General features: G+C 40.9%; 1 protein-coding gene across 1 annotated transcript in view; it reads right to left on the bottom strand.

Annotated features, from left to right (window-relative positions):
* Window positions 1-16,143, bottom strand: part of LOC102479607 (cilia- and flagella-associated protein 44) — a gene marked incomplete at its 5' end in the record, with an annotated part of 59,432 nt that overhangs the window by 40,832 nt on the left and 2,457 nt on the right. The window contains 8 exons of the mRNA XM_027774467.1: window positions 1,690-1,960; window positions 4,000-4,145; window positions 7,788-8,021; window positions 9,373-9,534; window positions 12,423-12,533; window positions 13,161-13,370; window positions 14,413-14,507; window positions 15,254-15,353. Coding sequence (XP_027630268.1) covers window positions 1,690-1,960; window positions 4,000-4,145; window positions 7,788-8,021; window positions 9,373-9,534; window positions 12,423-12,533; window positions 13,161-13,370; window positions 14,413-14,507; window positions 15,254-15,353 — 1,329 coding nt within the window. The remainder of the gene's footprint in view (window positions 1-1,689; window positions 1,961-3,999; window positions 4,146-7,787; window positions 8,022-9,372; window positions 9,535-12,422; window positions 12,534-13,160; window positions 13,371-14,412; window positions 14,508-15,253; window positions 15,354-16,143) is intronic.

The raw sequence follows: 16,143 nt of genomic DNA, 5'->3' as shown, positions 1-16,143 counted from the left end.
TGCACTTGCTGTTAATCACCAAAGACATAAGCTAATTGAACTTTACTAACATTTTATTCTTTTATTGCGCAAAGCTGAGTCTCTTGGTTCCCTAATATCACTGTGATTTCCAGGATTTGATACTGATACTCAGCTGTCTCCTGCCATAGTTGTTTAACATAAAACTGAGATTTTTTTTTTTTGGAGAGGTTTTTGCTATAGTATGCATGCCAGAAAGACAGAGAGAGACAGAGAGACAGAAAGTGAGAAATCCCCCCATGCCACAATCCCTTCTCCTCCATTCTCCTCTCGGGATCTTGGGCATGCACGCACACACGCCCGGCATAAGTTTAAGCCACCAGGTCCGGGACTCAAACCGTGGTCGACTACGTGGGAGTCCGGCAACATAGCCATTAATATTGCCTTCTCAAAAGAGGATTTTTTTTTTTTTTAAAAAGAACATTTAACCAGCAGATGATGTAATGGTTGCATCACTGGACTTCCATGTAGTTGACCATAGTTCAAGTCCTGAACCTGTCAGCTTAAAACTCATGCCAGCACATGTGCGTGTGTGCCCAAAATAACCAGCAGATGATGTAATGGTTGCATCACTGGACTTCCATGTAGTTGACCATAGTTCAAGTCCTGAACCTGTCAGCTTAAAACTCATGCCAGCACATGTGCGTGTGTGCCCAAAATCCCGAGAAGAGAATGGAGAAGGGTGTGGCAATCGCCCTGGCGGGGGGGTGATTTCTCGCTTTCTGTCTCTCAGTCTCTCTCTGTCTCTCTGGCAAGTGCATGCATCCTATAGCAAAAAATATCTGTCTAAAAAAATAACACTTAGCAGACACAAGAATGGAAAGTTACTGCATATGGTCATATCTTTGACTTGCTTGACATGTAATGCAATTTACATGCTTCGAGAACCCATATCATATGATGTAAAAATGTATAATGTTAAATGTATTTTTAAAAAGTGGAATCTACTTCAAAGATTTAAGAAATAAATTTAAGCCATAAGTAAAAGGACACTATTATTCAAATGTGGAATACATTTTTTTTTTCTGTAGAAAGAGCTGGCATTAGGTAGAAAGATAAATACTTTTTTTCTTATTCACATGCTTTCCCTTCTGTAATTTCCCCCCGAGTAGGGAAATGAAAGCAGCCCATAGTCCCATAAATAGCACACCAGATTCCAAATTTTGCTGCTACTAAAAGAAATGAAAATTTGAAAAATTTTGGGGACTTGAACCATGCAGTTGGGATCCAGCTTCCTTAACCACCACAGCACTGGCTGGCGCAATGCAATATTTTTATAACTCATTTAAAATGCAAACTTTATGTAGAGGTATACTTCTTCATGCCCCTACAATGAACAAATGAATAAATGAAAAGCAAAATCTATACCTGAAAAAATTATGCATTAAAAAATCCTTTGAGTAATAAATTGATACAGAAACACTGGCATCTTCTTTTTTAATTTGGAGAGTCCACCAATAACACAGGGAATTTAACACCTTAAACTGTGCACCCTCAAGATTTTTATTTGGGAGCCCTAGCCCCCAGCATCACAATGATAACACTAATAGGTAAAACTCTAAGGTGAACGTGTTTAAATAGTTTTCAGTTTTTAAGGAATATGAGTAATTCCTTAAAAACTCTATTTTAAAACTATATTGTTATTAATTACTGGGTTAGCTGGCTACATACCCTGGGAGACGGTACTTTGGCTTTGATGCCTTTCTTTAACATTAATTCAGAAAAAATGCTGAAAACAAAGATATTACTATCCGCTCCGGTAGTCACCAGGAAACGATCATCGAAGCTAGTAGAGATGTTTCTAACACATCCGTAGTTATTGTCGTGGACGCTGAAGTGCCAGTAGTCCTCTAAGCTGGTCAGGGACGGATCGTTCTCACTTAGGACGTAAACTCGAATGGCTCCATCTCGCATTCCACAAAACATCATAGTTTTGCTAGTGCTATGGAGTAAGAAGAAAGTAAGTTGTTCTTCCTATGAACCTGAAAATACTGCTCAATCTTAAAGTAATCTACAAATGGTTAATTATTTTTTTAAGGGAGATTTTTGCTATAGGGCATGTACGTTCACAGAAGACACAGAAACAGAGAGACAGAAAGGGAGAAATCACCCCCCAAAGGGGATGCCACACCACAATCTCTTCTCCTCCATTCTCCTGCCAGGATCTTGGGCATGCACACGTGCCCGGTGTGAGTTTTAAGCCACCAGGTTTGGGAACTGAACCGTGGTCAACTACGTGGGAGTCCAACGAATAACCATCATGCTATCTGCTGGTCCCAAAATGGCTACATTTTTTAATAACAAAGGTTTATGAACTGAATTTCACACCCTCAAGATTTTTATGTGGGAGCCTTAGCCCCCAATGTCTCAGAATGTAATCGTGCTTTGAGACAGGGCCTTGAAAGATGTGATTATTTGAAATGAGAACATGAAGGTGGGTCCTAGTCCAGTCTAAGTGTGATCCTTTAAGAAGAGATTAGGATACCCAAAGTGAGGCACCAGAGAGGTTCTGTACCCAGAAGACCAGGTGAGAACACAGCCAGAAGGCATGGATGTGGAAGCCAGGGAGGGAGGCCACAAGAGAAGGCAAACCCGCTGACTTCTTCATTTCAGAATTGTAGCCTCTGGAACACAAGAAGATAAATTTCTCTTGCCGAAGTTCCTCAGTCTGCAGTGTTCTGCTGTGGCAGTCCTAACTAACTAATACAGAAGGACAGAGGGAGAACAAGCCAGTTTGATATCTGGAGCTATTATATTTGGCCTTCAGAAGAATGACTAATACATATGCTCAATTCTCAATTATTAAAGGGCTAATGAATGAATTTGCAATTTCTCCAGAATTATTGAAGTCTGAACCTTCATTACCTGATCATGTAGTAGCATCTTCCTAAGTAAAAGAAAGTCATCCCAGGGGCCAGCAATTAGCGTAATGGCTATGTCGCTGGACTGCCACGTAGTCGATCACGGTTCGAGTCCTGGACTCGGTGGCGTAAACTCACGCCAGGCGCATGTGCATGCATGCCCAAGATCCTGAGAGGAGAATGGAGGAGAAGGGTTTGCGGCGTGGCCATCCCCCCTGGGGGGTGATTCTCACTTTCTGTCTCCCTGTCTCTCTCTGTCTGTCTGGCAAGCGCACGCACCCTATAGCAAAAACCTCTCCAAAATAAAAGAAAGTCAAAATCAATCCACACAATTTAATTGTGCCATAAACAGAAACTTTTTTTTTAATTTGCCAGAGGAGACATGCTCCTGGAGAGAGACAGAGAGAAAAAGAGAGGCAGAGGGAGAGAGAAAGCACCCTTTGTGGGGAATGATCACACCACAATCCTTTTTCCTCCATTGTCCCCTCTTTTTGGGATTTTGGGGCATATACACACAAACCACAGTGTGTTTCTCAAACTGCCAGGTTCTGAACTCAAATGGTATATTCGGCCATGTGGAATCTTGCTGCCTTAAACACCACTCCATAGCCTGGCCCAGATAAACAGAAATCTAGACAGTATATCTGATAGAGGGATTTAAATATAATCTCAGCCTTGCCTAGATTTTATTTATTCACTTGATTTATTTAACCAAACTTTATTTAAGCACTGTTTCATTTGGGTGGATCTTTTAAAATGGACAAATCTAGGACAAGCTGGTGGCAAGGTGATTAAGATGCTGGACTCCCACATGGCTGACTACTGTTTGAGATCTGGACCTGGTGGTTTGAAAATCATGCCATGCGTGTGTGTGTGTGTGTGTGTGTGTGTGTGTGCGCGCGTGCACGCATGCCCAAAATTTCATGGGGAGAATGGAGGAGAAGGGATTGCAATGTGGCCTTTTCCCCTTGGGGGAGCGATTTCTCACTTTCTCTCTCTAATGAGCACATGCACCCTATAGCAAAAACCTAAAAAAAATAAAATTGACAAATCTATAACAGACAAAAACACATACAATAATGGGATATAGTGTTAAACATCCATGTGAAATTCTGTTCACCTGAAAGTGATAGTTTGGATTGGATTGTCATCTGTATCCTCAAGATAACGAAAATCAAAAGGCTCATCGTTTTGTTCTTTGAAATCACTGTCTTTGTCACATGGGGGAAACTTACAGTGATACAGAAAACCTGAATCATAGCCGCCCTGGAAGAAAGATAAATAATATAGAAGGTGATAATTAAATATCATTTAACACATATAACCTTCATGAGGATTCTTTTATTTCGAATTTTAGAACCTAAAATAGATTTTATAATTCTTTATTCCTATGTGGTTATTCTAAATAGATTTTAGTATTTCTACAAAGCATCTCTATTGCCATTTTATGCAACTATATAATTATAACAGCACTATCGCCTCCATTGGAAAGTCAACATAAAAGAGAGAGCACCTCTGACCACCTGTGGATTCCCATTTTATTCCGTCAAGTAGGTTTTTGAAGGACGTTGTTTTCACAGGTAGTTTTCAGTCTACAGTAACTTTAAACTTGAAATAGTCCTGGAAAGGACTGCTGAGGGGAAATATAGCTAAGTAATAAGAAGACAAGCCGTTCTTTGGAAGAGCTGCATTGCTCAAGCTTTCTTTCTCCGTGTAGATCATAGGTTTCTTATTACAAGAAACAGATGTAGGACAAGAAAATCTTTATGAACAGTAAGTGAGCTAGTAAAAAAAAGGAAATTAAAACAAAAATCACCTTGGGGTTAGGGTGCTGGACTCCCACATGGCCGAGTACAGTTTGGATCCTATACCTTGGATCCTGGACCTGGTGACTTGCTTCTCTCTCTCTCTCTCTCTCTCTTTCTCCCTGCCTCCCTCTCTCTCTGTCTCTGGTGAGCATGTGTGCTCTATAGTAAATTTTAAAAAATAAAACAATCAGGGAACCAGCAGTTAGCGTAATGGCTGTCGCTGGACTCCCACGTAGTCGACTGCAGTTCGCATCCCAGACCCAGTGGCTTAAAACTCACGCTGGGCGCATGCCCAAGATCCAGAGAGGAGAATGGAGGAGAAGGGATTGTGGCGTGACCATCCACCCAGGGGGGGTGATTTCTCGCTTTCTGTCTCTATGTTTCTCTCTCTGTCCGTCTGGCGAGTGCACGCGCCCTATAGCAAAAACCTCTCCAAAAAACATAAAAAATAAATAAATAAAAATAAAACAATGATATATAAAATAAATAATTCTTCTAAAAAAATCTCCAAGGTTCAAGTTGCTAAATTTTCACTTTTGATCATTTCAGAGTAGATTATTTCAAACAGACTTCCACTGAAAGTAACCAGAACAAATCTTTTTTTAAAAAGTGTGCTGGGAGCCAGCAGTTAGTGTAATGGCTCTGTCGCCGGACTCCCACGTAGTCGACTGCGGTTCGCGTCCCGGACCCGGTGGCTTAAAACTCATGCTGGCGCGTGTGCGTGCGTGCCCAAGATCCCAAGAGGGGAATGGAGGAGAAGGGATTGCGGCACGACCATCCCCCCTGGGGGGTGATCTCTCGCTTTCTGTCTCTATGTCTCTCTCTGTCTGTCTGGCAAGCGCACGCACCCTATAGTGAAAATCTCTCCCAAAAAATAAATAAATAAATAAATAAATAAGTGTGTTACAGGGTGTATGTTCTCACTGCAAGAGGCAGGGGGAGGAGAAAGAGAGAGAGAAAAATTACCCCCCAGGGAGATGTCACACCACAATACTTGCTCCATTCTTCTCTTGGGATTTTGGGCACCCACACAGAGTTGCCCGGCATATTTTCTTCCACCTGCTGGTCCAGAACTCAAACTGCACAGTTGGCCATGTGGGATCCAGCTGCCTTAACCTCTATGCCACTGGTTGGCCCCAGAACAAATTTTTTAAAAATGTATTTGAGGGACCAGCATATGGCATAGTGGATATGTCACTGGACTCCCACATGATCGACCACAGTTCGAGTCCCAGACCCAGTGGTTTGAAACTCACACCAGGTGCATGTGCATGTGCACTCAAGATCCCAGGAAGAGAATGGAGGAGAATGGATTGCAGCATGGCTATCCCCCCTCCCCTGGGGCAGGGTGATTTCTCACTTTCCCTCTCTCTGTCTCTGTCTGTCTCTCTCTCTCTGGCTAGTTCACATGGCCTAAGGCAAAAACCTCTAAAAAACAAAGTGTATTTGAAGGTAGGTCAGCCAGATTCAGCATGATTGACTTCAAGGTTTAATACCCAGACCCAGCACCTTACACACAGACGCATATGCCAGGTACATGTACATATGTGTGTAAAATCCCAAGAGGAGAATGAAGAAGAAGGGATTGAGTGGTGTGGCCATCCCCCCTGGGGAGCGACTTCTCACTTTCTGTCTCTCTGTCTCTGCCTGTCTCTCCAGCAAGTGCACGCATCCTATAGCAAAAAAAACCTCTCTCTCAAAACACACACACACACGCACACACACACACACAAGCACACACACAAACAACTCACACAGGGCATGTGTGCATGAGTGCCCAAAATCCCAAGAGGATAATGGAGGAGAAGGGATTGCAATGTGACCATTCCCTCTGGGGGTGATTTCTCACACTCTCTCTATCTCCTTCTGTCTCTCTCTGGCAAGTGCATATACCCTATGGCAAAAATCTAAAAGAGAGAGAGAGAGAAAAGGGGGTGCACACATGTCCTATGGCAAAAACAAAACAAAACAAAAAACCTCTTTTGAAAAAAGAAGAAGTCTCATGAAAGACGCATTTCTAGGAAAAGTTGAAGAAAGGAAGTGTCAGCACTTATCAATCCATACAGCAACATCCTTGGCTAGTCAGTGCCGAACAGCTTGGGACATGTTATCAGCTAGTAATGACCTTTCACATACACTTTCATATCAAATTTTTGTTGTTGTTGGATGGAACTAAAAATGGAGACCAACTTGTGATGAGGAAAATCTTGCTTTGTAATAGGTTGATAAACTGTTCCATGATAAAAACAAACAATATAAAACTGGAGGAATATTCTCACAACATAGCTACAGTACCTGTTATTTGCCTTTCTAATATATCTGTTTTTCCACTTTTCTTCTTTTAGCTGTTCACAGAGGCAATGAGAACACCTACAAATACTCATCTTTCTAGACTCCCAAATGGCCACACTGCATAGTTGTGAATAATAAAATGTAAGTTAAATATCCTAGATAACGCTGCCATGAGAGTTATTATTTTCAAAATTAAAAACAACAGCAACAACAAAAATAAAATAAAAAAATAAAATAAAACAGAAATCAGCTGGAAAACCCTTTAGTCCTTTGACCTTCTACCCTTGGTCCTTCTCCCTTGACTTGCCTGGAACATGCAAGATTGTCAGAGATAGGAATAGAACAGACATATGCTGTTTTCCTTTAGGTTTCTGCCACAGGATATGTGCACTTGCCAGAGAAAGAAAGTGGGAAAATGAGAAATCACTCCCCAGGGGGGATGGACACTCTGCAATCCCTTCTCCTCCATTCTCCTCTCAGGATTTTGGGCATGCATGCACATGCACCTGTTGTGATTTTCAAGCCACCAGGTCCAGGACTTGAACACAGTCAGCCATGTGGTAGTCCAGTGCCTTCATCACCATGCCACCTGCTGGCCCCAACAAATAGATATTTAAAAGAGATGCTAAAATAATATAACAACAATATAAAACAACTGTAACTCAAACACGTTTATCAGTACTCACAACTTCAATAGCACTTAATAAATGAAGTCTTTATGTAAGAGTAAGAATATGATGATAAATAATGACTATGAATTCTATTGGAATAGGGTTGAGATTAAAAAAAAAATCACATTATTACTCACCAAAGAAACCCAGAACTTTCCTGGCTCAGAATAAAATCCACAGAGGATGGGACTGGGGGTTGGCGGAATAAAGATTTCAGGTAATGGCTCTTCTTCCTCTTCTTCCTCCTCTCCACCCTGAAATTCTTTTTCTCCATCACCTCCCATCTCTTCTGCTAGCTTCTTCCTCCTCTCTTCCTTTTCCTTCTCCCTCAGCTCCTTTTGTTTCTCTCTCCTTTCAATTTCCAATAATCTCTTTTAAAAGAGACATTAAGTAGATAAAAAATCAACTGCAATGCATTCATTCATTTACACTATTGGAGACAGCAGGAAAAACATGGGGTTCTAGAAAAACGCACAGCTTTGACGTATTAAGTAGTAAATAGCACTTAAAAATAATCTATTTGGGGATATCATTTTATCATTAAAACTTACAAATCATTTGGATGACTGTTATTTATGTTTCATCATTATCGATCCTAATTTTACAGAAATTATTTGGTCATTTTTTCCTAGTAAAAAAGCTAAATATAATTTCTCTCAGAGCCCGTCACTGTCAACCCAGGAATCAGGTGAACTGAAATAGTCTACGGGGAAAGTCTTTTCCAACTGAGGTAATACGGTCACTGAGGCCCTCATCATCTTTAGGTGTGCTTTCCAGAGAGCCCCTCCCACTGGTACTCCTGCCTCTGGTCTCTCACGTCTTCATTCTGTTTGCCCCTCAGGATCATCTTCCTGGTTTTTGTGATCTCATCACGTCGATCCTTTCCCCAAAAACTCATGATAGGTCTCCACAGTCTAAACAAAATTTCTTGGCTGGCACTTAAAAAGCCTCACGTGCTGATCACAGACCCCTGCCCCATCCCTCCACACATGGCATTCCTCAATTTCATCAGTTCAATCCATCCTTCACTTCCTGAAAATAGCAAAAACTCTCACAGCTCTGACACTCTCAGGATGCACTCCGGCCTTTACTGCCATCTTCCCTGTTTTCATCGTCTCGAAATTCTCCCCATTTTAAAATACTAAATGTCACTTCCATGCAGCATATTCGACCTCCTCCCACCTCTCCATCGGAATCATCTATAGTCTTTCCTCTGGGGGGCCCTAAAATTCCCTGCTTGGTGCTTTGAGTCTAGTGTCTATTCACTACTGCCTTCAATACAACTCCCTGCTTTCCTGCCAGATAAAAACTCCTTACGGTTGGGGTTTATGTTTTGTTCTTTGTAATCTTCCAACAGTTAACAAAGGATATTTTACATTCTTTTTTTTTTTTTTTGGGGGTTTGTTTTTGCTATAGAGCGCGTGCGCTCGCCAGAGAGACAGAGAGAGACAGAGAGACAGAGAGACAGAAAGCAAGAAATCACCCCCCAGGGGGGATGGTCACACCGCAATCCCTTCTCTGTTCTCCTCTCGGGATCTTGGGCACACCCGCACACACACCCGGCGTGAGCTTTAAGTCACCGGGTCTGGGACGTGAACCGCGGTCGAGTATGTGGGAGTCCAGCGACATAGCCATTACGCCAACTGCTGGTCCCAGGATATTTTACATTCTAAAAAAAGAAAAAAAAATGTTAAAAGATCATGCTTCCAGAATCTCTCATACCAGAATCTTAGATTTGACACTTGAGAAATGGAAACATTGTAGGCACATGTCTTTGATTTCATAGGAGGCTACATCTCGATCATCCACGTCTTCCTTGATGGTTGGCAACGGAGCCTCCAGAATGTAGCCATTCTCACAGATGATCAGTAAAGTACTTTCAACCTAAAACAGAAGATTAAACATATCACTTACATGGAGGCACATTTTTAGAATCATAGTTCAAAGAGATTACAAACCAGGAAAAAGAGAATTGTTCTGTTTTTTGTTTTTGCTTTTGTTTGGTTTTTTGTTTGTTTTTTATTGACAGAGGGTATGTGTGATTGTAAGAGACAGAGATAGACAGAGAGAAAGTACCCCCAATGGGGTGTGGCCACATGGCCACCCTCCCCCTCTAAACCCCAATGGGGTGTGGCCACATGACAAACCCCCCCCCTCTACTTTTCCATCTGTTGGAAATTGGGGCATGTATGTACACATGTTTGGCATGTTTTTCAAGCCTTGGGGACTGGGATTCAAGCCACGGTTGGCTACGTGAGATCTAGTGCTCTTAACCATTAGGCTACAGGCTGGCCCTGTATGTTAACTTTTAAGAGACTTCATTCCTTATTGCAGTTATTGGTGAAGAATGACACTTATTAATAATTATTATATAACTATTAGTATTTCATAATTATTATTTCATTATTAATCAAGACACTCATTTAAAAAGTTAGATTTAGATTTGGCTTCTTGATAGATGTCATAACAAACTTTCTGAATCAAATATGTGGTTGTGAAACCTGTTAGTCCAAAGAGAAGAGTACTAAAATTGGGACTATCGAGGAGGATCTGCAGTGCACGGACTGATATTCACTCTCAGCCTCCTTTGACGGGTTACTCCCCAGCTGCCCAAATTCGCTGAATGTGGATGTTCCCAAAGTTCTTGTGCTCTTCCCCCTTGTCCTCTCTCCACAGCGTTCCCTGGGAAAGCTCATAGCCTTCATTCCCATTCACATTCAGAGACAGAGATTCTAAGTTCATTCATCGCTCTCTCCAGCTCAGACCTCTCCCTTGGCTCCAGAACCACGTATTTAACCATGTATGGGAAAGCCCAAACTTGATATTTCCCAGACACATTATCCGAAATGTCTACTCACCCAGTTGTTGATTCTATAATCACTTACTATGCACCTTCTATTGGGTTGTTGGGAAAGCCAAGCCATATTTTTCTGTTTTTCTATGCAAAAAATGTGCCATGAGTTTACAGACAACCCAATATTTTGTAAGGTGGACACCACTTTGTAGGGGAACAGTATCACTCTTATGAATATAGGTGCAAAAATTCTTAATAAAAATATTAGCAAATGGAGTGTGTGTGTTTATTTTAAAAAATAGTGAACATAAGTGTGCCAAGATAATAAGGACAGAGGCCATTTTAAGCAGAGAAGATCAAGTGCAAAGAACGTAATGCCAGCTGGTGGTGTAGTAGTTAAGGCACTGGACTCCCATGTGGCCGACCATGATTCGAGTCCCAGACCCAGTGGCTTGAAACTGATGTCGGGTGCGGGTGCATACATTCCCAAAATTCCAAGAAGAGAATGGAGGGTTTTCTTAACTTCATGTCTAGGAACATGAGTGAAGGACGTATACAATATCACATGTTATGACACAAACACCTGTGCTTTCACGCAGAACTTCCATTATAACTATTGTTTTTCACCTGAAATGCCTACACCCACCCCCTGCACAACTGCCTATATCCTACCAAGTACCCAAAATTACAGTGTGATAATACAAAACAATGACTTATTTGGATTTCTCCCTTTCTTGATAGCTCACTATTGTAAGTTAACAACACACATTGTCCATACCACTAATATTTTAGTCTAATATTTCCCTTATGAAACCTTTATTATTCAGTGATAGAGCTGTTAAACTTTTAAAATATATTTATCTTCTCTTTTGAGAATAGAGACTGTTTTGACTGCTCACTTGGATCCACCATAATGCCCAACAAAAATAGAAACAATGGGTATATGTTGATTTTAAAAAGCACCTTTTTCTTTTCTTTTCTTTTCTTTTCTCTTCTTTTTTTTTGGGGGGGGGAGAGGATTTTGCTATAGGGCATGTGCTTGCCAGAAAGGCAGAGAGAGACAGAGAGACAGAAAGCGAGAAATCACCCCCCAGAGGCGATGGCCATGCCGCAATCCCTTCTCCTCCATTCTCCTCCCGGGATCTTGGGCATGCATGCACACGTGCCAGCGTGAGTTTAAGCCACCGGGTCTGGGACTTGAACCACAGTTGACTACATGGGAGTCCAGTGACATAGCTATTATGCCAACTACTGGTCCCAAGCACCTTTTTTTCTAGAGGATACTAACATATTTTTTATCATCCTCTCACATAGGAGAGTTTGAAGAGGGTTACAGATGCTGCTCCAGGTACCCTGACAGCACTTCCGTGTAGTTTATCAGCACCATCATCCAGACACCTAGTACGGCCTTGATTTAGACCATCAACGGTTCTGGAATGACTGGATTATTCCATGCTCACACTTAAGAAAATTGAAAACATCAAAGGAGATTAATTGTCAAGACTGAATTACCAACCATTAGCAAAGAAGCAATGGAAGATTAGGAAACAGAGATGGGTTGGAAGCAGAGCAAAAGATAAGGTGAGAATCTAGATACACATCTAGATACACTCAGACCCTAGAATTGAGCTTCTGGTTGTCGGAGAGACAGACTGGTCCGAGACAAACATTCTGCAACGTGCATCTGGATGAAAGTCACAGCTGCAGAAGCAAAGCTAGATAAAACCCTGTATTTTGGGAGGGGATCACGGGTCATGACAATTAGAGTAGGGACGAGAAGGCGGGTGGTGAGAAGCGCATGGAGCTCCTGAGTGGTGTTCGGGTGACAGGAGACTGTGTTGAGCTGGAGCCTTCTAAGCTCTGTGTCGCCTCATTCCTGTCTCCCCTCGAGGACCCAGGACGGGGTTGCTGTTCTCTATCACGAGATCATTTCAACAGTGGTAGCTGAGATTTAAGTAGATGACAAATAATGACTTGCATGAGAGAGCGAAGACCACTCTAACTGGCAAACAGGTCCAGGAGTCTTGATATAACCAACTGGCTTATAATCCTTTTCCACTTCGAAGAAGAAGACGGTGTTATCTTTACTCTAAGGGGAAAAAAAAAAAACCCATAATATACATTACTATGAAGTCTAGTCCATAGAACACACACACAAAACTTAACAATAAACGGTATATCCACTATTTACTTATATCTATGATAGTCATATATCTGAAATTATCCTGGGGGATACTTATTTCAAACATTGGATTCATTTTCCCCATGAAAGCACTTAACAAATCATGTAATCTACTATGAGGTACTGAAAATGTAATCAGCACACTTGTACAAAGATTAATTTCCAAAACAACTCCACAGTGCAATTGCTCACCTATTAGTGCATAAATAATTTGCAGTTATTCTCTTTATATATAATTCTATAATAAGAACATAGCTATATTAGAAAACACTGATTATAAATAAAAACATCTAGCATTAATGCTAGTTGAAATTGTCTATTCACTTAAAATAAGCATTAGAATGCAATTTGTAAGAATATTTTAAAATGTTATGCACAGACTACACTGAGGGAATATGAATTCAAAGAAAGCAAAATATAAATCTATTCTTAGGAAATGAATTTCTGTAGATAAGGCAGGATCAAGCCAGGAGATGTGAAAGGAAAGGCTCATTATGAAATTTTGATAGTTAACAGAGGAAATCTACTACTCACCCCTGTGGCTAGGATTTCTCCGTCACGTTCATAAGCTAAAGCAGTGACACAAGCAGTATGGGGTTTGAAAACCTGCTTCAAATAGATCTCTGCATCTAAAATTTTCTTCCTTCCTGCAAAAATTGTGAGCCCTTTTGGATCATAAAGCTCCAGAATTCGAACAACCCCATCTTCAAATCCTGCGATAATTTGCGCTCCCGCGTAGTTTATCTTGGAAAAGAATTAAATGCAAGGGACCTAAAATTAGCTGATGAAGGAAATTGTGCTACATAACAGATAACTCTGTATTTTAGTTAGACTTGGGCAATTCCACACTGGTTGCTCATAGGCAAATCTTTACACTACTTTCTGGTAACCTCCGTCTGTTCTAGGATCCTTATCACTAACGACCTCAGGAGTGTGAACAATGGCAATTCGAACACTCAGTGAACAAACATCAGTGGGGTGTCTGCCTACCATCTTCTAGGTACTATCTCCTGCTTAGCCCAGGCTCCAAGTCATTCCTGCCAGGGGCCAGCTTAGTAATGGATTATCCAGGCCCCAGCCATTCCAGTCTCTTCTGCTGAGAGCCCAGATACTCTGAAGCAGAGGCAATCCATCCCTGCTGTCACTTGTCGGAATTCCTAGTCTAGAGTAGGTGAGCAAAATAAAATGACTGCTGTTTTATGCCACTGCATTTTGAGATAGTTTACTGCACAGCAAATGGATAACTAGACCAACTTCCTATCCTTGCCTAATTTTCCCCCATAGGTTTTACCATGATCTAATATAATACGCTTATTTCTTTTACTTATTGTCTATCTCTGCGTCCCTCCCACTAAAGGGTAAGGTCTACGAGGGCAGGTATTTCTGTCTCTTGCTTCGCTGCTGTATTCTCCAAAACTAGAACAAGCCTCAACCCATACTAGCCCCTTGGAAATACTAACATGGTGAATGCAATCAAGACTGATAAATAGAAGCTAAATACACCAAGTTCTAGTGATTGCTTTGTAACGTGGAACTATTACTAATCTTTAGGTGACATAAAAATAGGATTTTCAGTAAAAACAGGACCCAATCCATAACAATAGGGAGGCCGTGATATGAGTTCTGTAATGTTCGGAGTAAAATCAACTAACCTAAATTTTTAATTCTTAAATTTTTTACTCTTCTCTAAAATTCTCTGACAGAAAATATCTATCTTTCCAAGAAATATACTGATATACTTTGTTTACTGATATATTCTGGAAGATCATCATAACCACAAACTCACCAGCCGGGGTACCCAAGCAAGGGCTGTACCTCCTTGTTTGAATTTCATCTGAACCAAAGGAGCTTTGCCAGCAAAATCATAGATTCGAATAGAGCCTAGACCGTTTTAAAAGAAACAGATCATATATACAGTATCTATGAAAACAATCGTGGCTCAATTTTTTTCTTAAAGAATTATTTAACCATTTTACTCATTTATTTTAACTTGACCAGAGAGGAACAGAGACAGAGAGAGAGGGAAAATGAGAAAGCAAGCCTCCAGGTCCAAGACTCGAACCGCAGTTGGCCATGTAGGAGTCCAGAGCCCTTAACCACCATGCTACCTGCTGCCCCCTTGGCTTCCTTTTTGCATGTTGAGTATTATAACATCTAAATAACTAAATCAACTGATAATCCAGAGCCTTTCTTTAGTCAAAAATGTTCATGTACACCCTCAAATAGGTAATTCATAAATAGGACATAAAGAAGACAACGAATGATTGACAGATGGGCCGGTTTCATCTTGCACAGACCTCACGGATTTGCCACAAGTAAAGAAGGAAAAAAGTGATGGAAAGAAAAGGAAGAGCGTTTTTTTTATCACAGTAAACAGCCCCTCCGTGAACAGCTTCAGAGCGCGTCCTTACTCTCATCTCTTGCAGAGCCATGGCTGCTGCATTCTGTGCCCTCTGCCTCTCAGTGATGACCCCTCCCTTATGTGGAAAAGACTTTCCTTTTGGAAAAATTCTCAAATGCTTTTAACCAAACACACACACACACACACACATACACACACACACACATGAAACTGTTCTGAAAACAAGACAAGACCTGATATATTTTCAATGCGCGTTTCTACTTACAGTCCAGGGCAACTGTGGCCATGAGGTAAGTGATAGGAGAAATGGCCAAGGCTTCGACAGCTCCCGAATGAAAAGCAAAGAGGCATTCTGGATCCTGGGTCTGAGAAAAGACAGACAGCTGCCTCAATCTCCAAGACAGGATAACACACAATTAGGGTCAGGTTTAAAGAAATGCCAGTAGAACTCCATAATGTGTCTGATTTTATTTGGGTAGAAATAGGAAGCGTAATAGGTTAGAAAGAGTGCTGGACGCTGGAATTCGGAGAGCCAGGTGGAGGCCTGGCTTTGCACTTACTGGCTGTGTGATTTGACACAGATCACACCAAATGTCACTCTCCGTTTCTCCTTCCGTAAATGAGACGGCGACAGTCACCCGCCTAACAGAGTTACTGTGAGGGCCAATGTAAATGAAATAATAGAAATGAAAATGCCATGCTTTCATGAACACTGTAGAAAACACTGAATAATGTTAGGCTGTGTCATTGTCATTTTGGGGGTAAATTTTGCTCTGAGATCTGTTTTATGTAAAACCATAATGAGCGGTGGGGAAGAAAGGGGAGAAAAGGGGGAATTTTTAGGAACTGCAAATTTTGAGTGATATTTTGATGGGAATGATGATCGAATTTGGAGAAATGTAAAATGTCTTTTAAATAAAAAATAACAAAGGTTTTTTTGTACTATAAAAGTTAGAGAAAAATAGGCAACTTACGATATTTGAAAAACTAAGGTCAAGCTTCCATATGGCTCCATTGGCGTCCTGAAAAAATTAAAATACCTAGTAGTATTTAGTTTTCTCATTTTTAACTTCCATCAAATAAAATTTTTTATTCCTATGATTTAAAGTAAGGGTGAATATCAAAACTTTACATACATTCTTTTTCTTTTTTTTT

This window comes from Tupaia chinensis, unplaced genomic scaffold (genome assembly GCF_000334495.1).
Source record: "Tupaia chinensis unplaced genomic scaffold, TupChi_1.0 Scaffold000437_1, whole genome shotgun sequence".
Classification (NCBI taxonomy): domain Eukaryota; kingdom Metazoa; phylum Chordata; class Mammalia; order Scandentia; family Tupaiidae; genus Tupaia; species Tupaia belangeri.
This window is presented reverse-complemented; position numbering and strand designations above follow the sequence as displayed.